This window comes from Hemicordylus capensis, chromosome 6, assembly GCF_027244095.1.
Source record: "Hemicordylus capensis ecotype Gifberg chromosome 6, rHemCap1.1.pri, whole genome shotgun sequence".
Lineage (NCBI taxonomy): Eukaryota > Metazoa > Chordata > Lepidosauria > Squamata > Cordylidae > Hemicordylus > Hemicordylus capensis.
This window is the reverse complement of record NC_069662.1, coordinates 45,974,021-45,985,201: the sequence shown is the minus strand read 5'-3', so window position 1 is coordinate 45,985,201 and position 11,181 is coordinate 45,974,021. Positions and strand designations below refer to the sequence as shown.

Below are 11,181 nucleotides of genomic sequence, written 5' to 3'. Positions count from 1 at the left end.
GTGGGATGGTAGTGCCTAATGGGTGGAGGCTACCACCCCAATTTCAGGGGGATTGGGCAGAGGGCTGATTTTTTGGGAATATTTGGAGTTTTGGTGTCTTTGGGGCAGATTGGGGGCAGAAAGTGGATCTGCCCCAAAGGAGTGGGGTGGGCTGGTAGATAGTGCCTAATGGGTGGAGACTACCACCCGTCCCCAATTTCAGCGTGATTGGGCAGAGGGGTGAATTTTGGTGGATTTCTGAGGTTTGTCTTCATAAGGTGAAGTGTGCTAAATTGATTACTTCCTCATATTCATAGTAATTGAGAGTGTGAAAAAGTGAAAGTGGGGTCATGAGAGTTGTTTAATTGGAAAAAATCTCATTTGCTATGATAGAATGAGAATTCACACCTCAGAACTTCCACACACCCACACCCTAGTGCTTTAATTCTATGTCACATATTATACTTTATTTTAGAAAAATCTTTCATTTAATAGAAAAAAACAGAAATAGTATGTTCCTCATTTTCTGTCTGTGCACTGCAACATCTAAACCATAAAACATGATGGGTTTTTCTAAGTGTTTGAGTGCCGCAAAGTGTTATATGGCACCAAGGTTTATGATAGCACACGGAAAAAGGTCTTGGTTCACTTCAGTATATCCTGCTTTAACTCTTCTCCTGTCTCCTTTCCAGCAGTGACAATATGGGGACAGGTGGCAGTTCTTCCAAAGTCTAATTTATCTTTATTTACCAAAGTCACAAATTTTTTCGTAACTTGCCACAATCAGCCAGAGATTAATGACACAGACACACAGAGTTTTTGTATGCATCAGGCAGAAAGATAGTTTTATTAAAGACCCATTTTCAGGAACATTCCCAAGACCAACCCCATGATGCTAGTTAAGTAACATTCATGGCAGTAGTAGGATACCCCAATCTTTATAGAAGTGATTAATAGAGTGAGCCTGGAGGCAGCTCAGTGATGGATAGTTCATGTTAATAGTGTTCCGTAGCTAGAAAGAAGATTCCTCTTGCTTGTTAATATGAGCCCAGAAGGTTTCTAGACCAGAGAAGCGATGGTTGCATCTATGGATGGTGCTACTTTGCATGCTTATCTGCTGTATCCTGGAGAGAGAGGAGGGGGGGGGAACCTCACTTTTGTAAAAGCAAAGAATATTACAGGTCACTGTTTGTGTCCCACTTCTTCTCAACACAGGAAATGCAGGAGAGTTTGGGAGAAGCTCCAAGGTATGAAACAACAGTAACTAAAGGATGTTTGCTAGGGGGTTTGTTTGGTTTTTAAATTGGATTTAAACATGCAATATTTAAACTATTTTATTGATATATGCTAAAGTATAAGAGTGCTGGGGGAGGGATGGGTTCTAGACATGTGAGGAATTCACACCAAGAAAAAGGTCTGGTCCCAAAAGTGGTGCTCTTGGGACTGGACTTCAGGGACGAAGCACTCACCAGGCCTGCCCACCACATTTGCCCACTGATCTCCTATACTGTGGGGGTGGGTGGGCTGAGAGCCGAGCGGGACTGCATGCAGTCACTGGGTACTCAGTGCACAGTGCGACTCGTGAGCATTACAAATATGTGATATCATGAACTTGCGACACTCACACCATCTCACTGAACATGTGCAAGCAGCCCAGTGGCTGCAGGCAGGCCCACCCAGTTCTCAGCCCCACCGTCCCGTGCAGTATAGGAGATTGGCAAGCGCACAAGCGAAAAAAGTATTAGACATTTTTCGGGGGGTCTTGCTGGGGGTGGGGTCTCCGTAGCCCTCTAGGTCCTGTTGGAAGTGAAGGACTTTGCGCTGTCTCATGCCTCAATGACAGAGGGGGACAGACTAGAGAGTCAGAGGGCTAAAGGGGTCAAGACATTGGTCAATCCTCCTCTATACTGCTCTGACACTATCCCTTTGATATGTAGATTGCTACTCTCAGGGACTTACTTCCTCCCTGCCTCCCTTCCTTACCTTCCCTCTTCTCCTTAACACACACATGCTTGCCTCTCTCTGCACCATGTGTGCACAGAGATGCAGACAGCATCTGTCTGCATCCAGCTAGACAGATAGATTTTAGATTATATCTCTCCACTTTCCTATCTAGAATGGAGTTCACCAATAAAGACTCCTTATATTAATTTGAAACTATGAACTGGCTCCAAGTTTCTTTTGGCTCTTAGCAGACACGCATGCCTGGGCAGACTACGCTGTGCTTTGCCTTTGTACACTCCAGTGTAACAGAAGAGTATCTCTTACCAGAGAGAATTCCCAACAGGTCCGGGCTACAAATCTGACTAGGTGTGCCACTGACTATTAAACTATAAGCTGATGTGAGCCCAATGGAATCAGGCTGGACATTGGAATGAGAGCTGTAGGGACAGGATAAGAATTGCCCCAGGGAAGGCTGCTTTGGACATTCAAACATTCAATAATTTTAGAAAGTTTGCTGCCCCTCTTCCTGATGGCTGCTGCTATTCATTCATGCCTCATTCCTCAGGCCATGTCCCTCTCCTCCTTCAAGTGCCTTCCCCCCAAAAAGTCACTTTCCCCTTTTTACGACTAAAGCAAAGAGCTTTAGAAGAAGACGAAAAAACATGGTGCATTATTCCCTGTGTGGCATGGGAACGTAATAATTCCTCACTTACCTTTCACATCAGGGGTAGACTGGCAAGGCTGGCATTGAGAAGATGAGGTAGTGAAGGTGTGGGAGGTTCTAATCACATTTCCTCCTGCTTGCCTGCAAGCACCGCCTCCTGAACTGCCACAGCTCTGGCCACTGTTAGAGGGAAAGGCAAAAGGTCACTGGACAAGGTCAAAGAAAAAAGAGTGGTGTACAGTGTTGGAAGTTAACTATTGAGCAAAACTAGAACTGAAATGATTTTGCAGGTTAACGCTCTCCTAACAAAAGTTCCATGTCAGATATTCACTGAATAAGTTGATCTCTGTATTTGACATCTAATGACATTTTAGCTCAATTTTTGGCCATATGTGATAGCTGACATGTAATGGCATTTTGTATTTAATAGGGGTGCATTTCTTTTTGGAATGAATGGGACCTGTCCAATTGGTTTGCATTTCATTTCTTCCTAAACAAACCTGACTGTACACGAATGAGCACAAATGGGTATGAAGGGGGTTTGATTGAAGAACCCCATTCATTGTCCACTTGTTTCTGAGAGGATCATTAAAGATGAAGGTCAAGGTCCAGTTGATTTTGACTCCTGGCACCCACAAAGCCATGTAGTTTTTCTTTGGTAGAATACAGGAGGGGTTTACCATTGCCTCCTCCCGCGCAGTACGAGATGATGCCTTTCAGCATCTTCCTGTATTGCTGCTGCCTGATATAGGTGTTTCAACCAGCGGGGATTCAAACCGGCAACCTTCTGCTTGTTAGTCAAGCATTTTCCTACTGTGCCACTTAAGGACCCATATTTATACTTGCATTTCACCAATGCATGCGGTATGATGCTTTCTGAGAGGCACCCTCACGCATGCCCACATTGACCTGGGATGCAGTGTCATCCTGGGGCAGTGTGAGTAAAAGAGAGGCTGCTGCAGTGAGAACAATGACAGGGAGCTCACAGGAAAACTCTTGGCTCTTTCAGGACTCCTTGGTCTACCTGATGTCCTGATGTCCTCCCTCTAACAGGCAGCGGTACGTCTGGATCTCCTTTTCCAGGCGGCACTTGATGTCCAGGAGCTCTGTGTACTCTCGGTTCTGGCATTCCATCTCCATCCTCAGCTCTGACAGCTGCTGCTCCACGCAGGAGATCTGGTTCTGTATTTCCGCCAGGTGGCTGTTGTAGCGACATTCGGTCTCAGCCAAAGAGACTTGAAGCGTGTCTCTCTGAAGAGTTAAAACATGCAAGAGTGAAACCTTAAGAACTAAAAACAGTGCCGGTGTTTTCAAAAACAAAGACCACCCCCCGTTTCTTTTGGAAAGGAGTTCTTTGGGGTCACTATGGAGGAGGTCCAGCTCAGTTTTACCCTAGAGCCCTATCTGTATGTCATGAGTGTGAACTCACGCTTACTCATGCTTACAATTGCAAAAGCGGGGAGGAAGTCCCGCCTTGTGCTGTCACTCACTCTCTCCAACTGCCCATTCATGCTCATGACCCCGTTTGTCTGAAGGGGGAGGTGCTGTAGGCATGATGGCTGGTGCTTCCATGAGCTGCAACCATGGGCAATCAAGGCTGCAGCTCATGGAAGCACTGGCCATCACACTTACAGCACCTCCCCCTTCAGACAAACGAGGCTGTAAGCATGAATGGGCTGCCTGACCCAGTGACAGCACTGGGGGGGGGGACTTCCTCCCCACTTTTGCATTTGTAAGCATAGGTCAGCGGGCACTCGTGTGAATAGGGCTTAGATCTTACCATGGACAGATGGTACCTGGAGCTAGACAATTCCATTATATCATAATGCCTTTGCAGGCTTATAAATCTAAGACAGCAGCTCTTAAACTATCTTAAGAGTTGAATAGAATAACCACAGATAATCCACACAATATGATTAGTGGCCACAGATAATGGTTCTCCTTCTTTGTGCTCTTGCCACAATTCTCCTCTGTCCCTCCTAAGAACATAGGAGCATTGGAGGCTGCCTTATTCTGAGCCAGACCCTTGGTCTATCTAGCTTAGTATTATCTCCACTGACTGTGAGATGCTCTCCAAAGTTTCAGGCAGCAGGAGTCTTTCCCAATCCTGCCTGGAGATGCCAGGGATTGAACCTGGGCTGGGACCTTCTGCATGCAAAGCAGATGCTCTGCCTTTGAGCTATGGTAAGAGCAGGTGAGGTTTTCCTATAGAGGACCAGTCACCCTTGTGGGACACCACCACCCACCGTTCAAAGTGATATCAGCGAGACAGAGGTTTACCACCCCAGCAGCAACTAGCCCCAAGACTTCAGTCTAGCAGCGGGACAGGCATCTGTCAGCGATGCTGTAGCAGGTTCCTGCACTGAGCAGGAGGTTGGACTAGAACAGGGCTGCTCAACTTCGGCCCTCCTGCAGATGTTGGCCTACAATTCCCATAATCCCTGGCTATTGGCCACTGTGGCTGGGGATTATGGGAGTTGTAGTTCAAAAACAGCTGGGGGGGCCTAGGTTGAGCAGGCCTGGACTAGAAGATCTCCAAGGTTCCTTCCAACAATCCTGCCACATTGCAGCTTCCCCAACTTTTTCTCTGCTTCTTTTCTTCCCATCGACTCCCTGTTCCCCCCCGGGACATCAAAAGCCCCTACTGTCTAAATTTGGACTAAGATATGCGAGGCCCATGAAATGATGGAGGATGTGGATATACAGCATTCAGTACGTTTGCTATAGCACTAAGAAACAAAAGGAGTAGCCCGTATTTGCATGACTCCCCCTGTGGAGGCTCTGTGGAACTGCACACCCACCTCTAAGCTAGATCCCTCCAGAATTCCACAGCTGTAGAGAAGCTACCATGAAAGGTTGTCTCTTCCCTTGATCTATGAACGTGCTACATGGATGGTACTGTTCATGCAGCTGGCTCAGACAGTTGTAGAAAGAAGGACCAAGCTGTATGATTGCAGAGATATATACTTACCAGGCTCAGTTGAGCCTGCAGATCAATTTCAAAGGTCTGCAGCTGGCGTTTCAGGTCCACGATTTGGTTGTTGCAATCTTCTACCTCTTTGCTGCTGCTGCAGACCTCCCGATTCACCTCCTCCATCTGAAAAAACAGCAGATTCAAAATGGGAAGGGATGTGGTGAGTGGGTGAGTGGTGGGGGGGACTGACTAGAGAAAGCATTGGGTCAATTTTATGATGAGTTTAGGCCTAGCAAGAAGATACAAGAGCAACAAAGAAGGGGAGAGGAGCATGTAGCACAGCTTTGTCAGACCTATAAGAGTTTCACAAAGAAATGGTCTGAGGGCACATGATATAGCACCACTTTGCTGTTGCTAAGCAGGTCTGGGTTTGGTCAGTGCCTGGATGGATGACTGCCTGGGAACTTCATGTTTGCTACCTTGAGTTTCATGATGGAAGAAAGGTGGGATATAAATGTAATAATAAATAGATAAGGTTGAGCTCACCCTGCAGAAAACAACTCTATAACTACATCAAGTTTAGCAATTACTGTGTAAGGAAAACAGCTCTGTTCTTCTGCCCAATTATCCTGGCTGGCCGTTTTGAATGATGAAGGGTGGTGGGCCAAACAAGTGGCTCAGGAAGATCACAAAATGGGAGAAAAATGAGTGTATTTCCTTGCATATCCTCTCTTCCCTCCCCCTCCTCCTTTAGCTCTAGAATAATCTCACAAACAAGAGGGGAGAGAGGTCAGGCAGCTCCCCACAAAAAAGGTGTAGTTTGGCTCAGAGGCAGCCAGTTGCTACCTTCGATCATATACACTTGAGTAATGCAGAGCTCTTGTCTACAATATCTGGCTCAATACAATAGATAACCTACCTTACATTCGTACCACTGCTCCACTTCTCTGCGATTGTTCTCAATCATGCTTTCATATTGGCATCTCATTTCTTCCAGAACCTTCTTCAGGTCTGGGCCTGGGCAAGAATTGACTTCCACACTGACATCACCAGTTGTTTGATTCTTCAGACACTTCACTTCCTGCAAAGAGAGTTTGTTTGTTTGTTTGTATACTGCAAGTTCCAGTTAATTTAGATGTGAACTTCATTAAATCACAAGGAGGGGATCTTTTGGGTGCCTTTCTGTCATGGTGGTGGTGGTAGGGATTCTCCTTTTGTAAGCCCTATCCTTTGTAAGGGGCTTGGTGGGGATGGAGCCTACCTCTTCATGGTTCTTCTTGAGGCAACACAGCTCTTCCCGGAGGGATTCAAGTTGGGCCTCCAAGTCAGACCTGCAAAGGGTCAGTTGATCCAGGACTTGACGTAAGCCATTGATGTCAGCTTCCACATTCTGACAAAGGGCCAGCTCAGTCTCATACCTGTGCCATAGGAAAGGGGGGGAAAATGAAATTGTTCATAGACACCACAAATGAAGATATCCCCCTGGCAGATTTCTCTTTGTATGCCAAGGCCATGCACTTGTAACTGTCTTCCCTCCATTTCCTGTCCTGCAGTGGACTGGATGCTCATCTGCACTCCCTCCAGAAGCCACTTTTATGAACTGTTAAATGTATATATGAGGGGAGAGAGATAAAAGGGTTTTAAAAATACAAACTGAAGAGGGACTCACTTCAGTCTAAAGTCATCGGCAGTCATCCGGTTATTATCAATATCCAGGACAAGCTTGCTGTTATCCACTGTGGCACAAATAATCTGCAGCGGGGAAATATTTAAGATTTTCCATCTGCTTTTTCTTGTTGTACACAGTCTCACAAATCACATTTCCACTCTTGGTCTTATTCCGCAATCCCAAATGATTTGATTTCTTTTCATGTTCATTCCAAACCGGTGGGATCATACTAGACCTGCCTACCTACCTTTGTGTACTCTCACCCTGTAACTCTGTGCACCCATGAACATCCTACTAAACCCATTTTTATGAAACCCAGTGCTTCCTAGCTCCATGCCAGAACCCTCATCTTCCTCCCATCTCATTTCTTGCTTGCACACAGTTTCTCTCACTTTTAATATTGCATCAAGCAGTAAAGACTGCAGTCATTGAGATTAGCTATCCCATTAAATAATTAATTGACCTTAAAACAACAACAAAAACCCGTCTTCCAATGAATAGGCTGGCACATTTGCCTTAAAAGGAGTAAAGTATTGCACATTCTTTTCCTAATTATTCAAACTGTTCCTCTTTCCAAAGCGTCAACTTTAGGGGAAATTGGCATGCACATCTAACCTTCTCACCAAAGGCAGGGCCATCCCCTACCAGCAATCACCTCTCCCCAGCCCTGCCATGATCAAACTGTGCCATCCAAACCACAGAGTGCCACAAGCAGAGAGTTGCTGCACTGTGGGTAGACATTTCCAGAGCATCATTAACATGGGAATCGCTGGGATTGGATCCGATCCTGGCGGGGCAGCACCGCCTAGTCTCACTTTTTAACCTGGCTTTTAGCCGAGGTTAAGGGAACAAGTGTGCCATTAACCTGGGCTCTGGGATTGTGTGTCTCCTCAGGTCTGACTCCTGGGGGAATTTCCCAATGCACTGTGCGTCGAGTGCATTGTGGGATTCCTGGAAGCTGGGACACATCAATCTAGCCCTCAGTCGTCTGGGAGTGAGGTCTGGAGGGAAGGTCAGGTTTGTGCAGCCTTCTGCCCGTCCGCCCACCCGGCTGGTCGTGTGAATAGCTCCATTGTTTTCTTTTTAGGGCTTTTGGTACATCTCAACAATTTAGCTCTCTTTCTTCACTATCTCTAGAATTACCAGAAGCATGACTTACTTTGCTCTGTATTGTAGAGAGTGTTCAAATAACTCAAGACAGATGCTGTCCACATAGAAAACAAGATTTGGTTAGAGGCCCTAGTTGTCCACGGCCCTATTTCAAAACATCCTTTTAAAACTACAAGCAGAGACACAGACATTTTTAGAGTATTATGTGATAACAGAACAAAGTTCTCAGCTTCAAGGAATTTGAAAGGAGTGCTCATGGTATAAAATAAGTGCTGAGCCCTTGGATAATTACACCAGAGCACGGGGCCCCAATCTACAGTTTCCTCAGTTAGAAAAACAGTTTTCCTACCTGGTTTTTAAGGTCTTCAATTTGTTGGTAATAACAACCATAATCCTTTGGGTCACAGATTGGCCCTTGGCGGTCATACCACTCCTTGATTTTGCACTCAAGCTCAGAGTTTTCCTCCTCCAGGCACCGCACTTTGTCCAGGTAAGAGGCCAGGCGGTCATTGAGGTTCTGCATGGTCATCTTCTCATCACAGGAGATCAAGGGCGCCTCATTGAAAATGCCAAATCCTCCACCAAGACCACCACCAATGTGTCCAAAGCGGACGCTGCCACCGCTGAACCCACCACCAGGTGCACACCCGAAACCACCACCTAAAGCACCTCCTCCTAACCCTCCTCCAAAGCTGCCATCAATGCAACTTCCTCCCCCCAGACCCCCTCCATAACTCACTCCACTGCTGAAGCTCCTCCCAGGTATACCACATCTTACACTACCCGCAGCAGAAGAGCTGCATCTCCCAGAGACTCCTGGGGCAACCCTTATACTGCCACCTCCAGTAGCACAGCTACCACTGCTGCTTCTCCCTTTGGTGGCATACACTGTTGTGGTACTCTGTTTGGTGGTGAAGCTCATGGTGAGAGAAGTTCAGAAGCAAGCCCACAAACCAAAGAAAGAGCCAAAGACACACAGCTCAATACAAAAACACAGACTGCAGATATCTGCATCCACACAGGTCCCTATTTATATACCTTCTGCACTGTGGGTGTCACCAAAAAAAGGTGTTCCTTTGCCTTCCTCATCTTCTTCCACAGGGCTGGCTCATCTGGCTGTCTCTGCCAAGAAAAATTACGCCTGAGGCAAACCTGCCTCCAGAAATCTCGGTTACACGTGGAAGGCATTTCACAGAGTCAGCACCTGTCCTCCAAAAATATCAGCAGCCGCAATGTTGCATGAATCAGCTTCGGCCCAAACTTTACAAGAAAGCATCATAAAATAACACTGCCCTAAACTATAAGCAGGTGAGAAATAATTACAGCACATTACAACAAAAGGTTCTTCCTCCATCATTAATGCTACTTTATATTGATTTCATTTTGATTTTATTTTGTCTTTCACAAGCATGGTTTCTATAAACAAAACAAAGCTGGATTTTATCTGCTGAGGACCAAAGTAGATGAAAAGCTAGGCGGACACACTTTGATCAAGAGAAAATAAAACTGGGCAGGGTGTTTCAGTTCATTCCTCAACCCTGCTGATGTTCCCTGGCATCTTGGCACAGCCAAGGATCAAATCAAACTTACAATCAGATTGAAATAATTCAGAAACAATTCAGATTTTAGGTTGAAAAAATCTACAATCAGGTTGAAATGGTTCCCAAAGCATCCCATGTCAGGGAAGTTGATCAAGAGTTTTGTAATGGAGTATGTTATTATGATGCAGGGCAGGGGTTCTCAAACATGGATCCCGAGATGTTGTTGGATTACAACTCCCATCATCCCAGCCACAATGGCAGTACCATTGGAGGACCCAATGGCAATATCTGGGGATCCAAGTTTGGGAACCCCTGCAGTCAGCAAGACTGCAGAGAGGAGGTGGAACTGGCTGTGTAGGCTTCCTTGTGGCATGAACGACAGCCTGCCCAGCCAATCACAGCTGAAGTTGAGGGAGGAGCTTCCTCTCTCAGTTCCAGTTGGACGCAGCCTGAGGTTCAGAATTCAGACAACACACAGGCTGTGTCTAACCTTGGGTTGCAGCAACAAAACTCACTAATATCCGAGGGTTCAAATTTGAGTTTGAAAACTGGAACCTTGGGTTGGTTGCCACGCAGAACCAGTTGCATACATTCACACATAACAGTAAGGAAACCTCTGCCCTCTGAAATTCTGGTTCTGCATTATATGAGAAAGTGTCCTTTCCCTTGAGACTGTTGCCTTCTCCCTTTCCTGTTCCCCTCTTGTTAACCTGGTCTGAGCTCATCTTGAGGCGGGTCTCAAGATCCGTGAGACCCGCTTTTGTTAAAACTGCGGGGAGAGCGGGCTAAGCCCGCTCTCCCTGCAGATGAGCGGGCAGGGAGTCCTGGGCAGCTGCATCGGCCGCCCACACGATGGCTGGCTCCATGACAGAGCTGGCAGGGGGTGGGGGGAGCGGGGGCCACGTGGCCCCCGCAAGCCCCAGTATGCCCTGCACGAGCGCGCAGGGCATATTGGGGAGACCCCCGGAGCCGGGAGGCGGCTTTTCGCCTCCCGGCCGGGGGTCTACTCATGAGTAGGAGCTGTGCGAAGCCACGCTACGGCTACTCACGAGCCTAAAAAGCAGGTTTGCAGGAATGCTCTCTCTGCAAACCTGCTTTTTAGCAGGGGTTCTCAAGCAGGTTACCCGTTCAAGAACCACCAGGCTTGGCTGTGAGCCCAGTGGTTCTTACGATCAACAAAAATCGGGCTAGGCTCTCCTAGCCCGATTTTCGTTGGTCGTGAGAATTGCCCCCTTGTCTACCTGCCTCCCAAATGCCCTTGTACTTCCAGCCCTAATGCTGCCTGCAGCCCCACCTGGTGGGCTTCATCTTGTCCATGTCAAGACTCCTCATGGCCAAGGCTTGCTGATGGTATCCTTAT

The 11,181-nt window shown here is 46.9% G+C and overlaps 1 protein-coding gene across 1 annotated transcript; it reads right to left on the bottom strand.

The window, feature by feature from the left end:
- Positions 1-997: 997 nt before the first annotated feature.
- LOC128331929 (keratin, type I cytoskeletal 19-like) lies at positions 998-9,202 on the bottom strand. Its single transcript, XM_053265987.1, has 8 exons — positions 8,630-9,202; positions 7,171-7,253; positions 6,763-6,919; positions 6,421-6,582; positions 5,559-5,684; positions 3,612-3,838; positions 2,637-2,767; positions 998-1,103 (listed from the first exon to the last, which is right to left on the bottom strand). The coding sequence occupies exons 1-8, from the start codon at positions 9,200-9,202 to the stop codon at positions 1,090-1,092; spliced, it is 1,473 nt and encodes a 490-aa protein (XP_053121962.1). The 3' UTR covers positions 998-1,089.
- Positions 9,203-11,181: the final 1,979 nt, after the last annotated feature.

Excerpts from the sequence above, each read along its gene's own strand:
- LOC128331929 (XM_053265987.1), bottom strand. The coding sequence starts at position 9,202 with ATGAGCTTCACCACCAAACAGAGTACCACAACAGTGTATGCCACCAAA. Across the intron at positions 6,920-7,170 it reads GCCGATGACTTTAGACTGAA|GTATGAGACTGAGCTGGCCC; the intron begins GTGAGTCCCTCT and ends CCTATGGCACAG. Across the intron at positions 6,583-6,762 it reads TCAAGAAGAACCATGAAGAG|GAAGTGAAGTGTCTGAAGAA; the intron begins GTAGGCTCCATC and ends CTCTCTTTGCAG.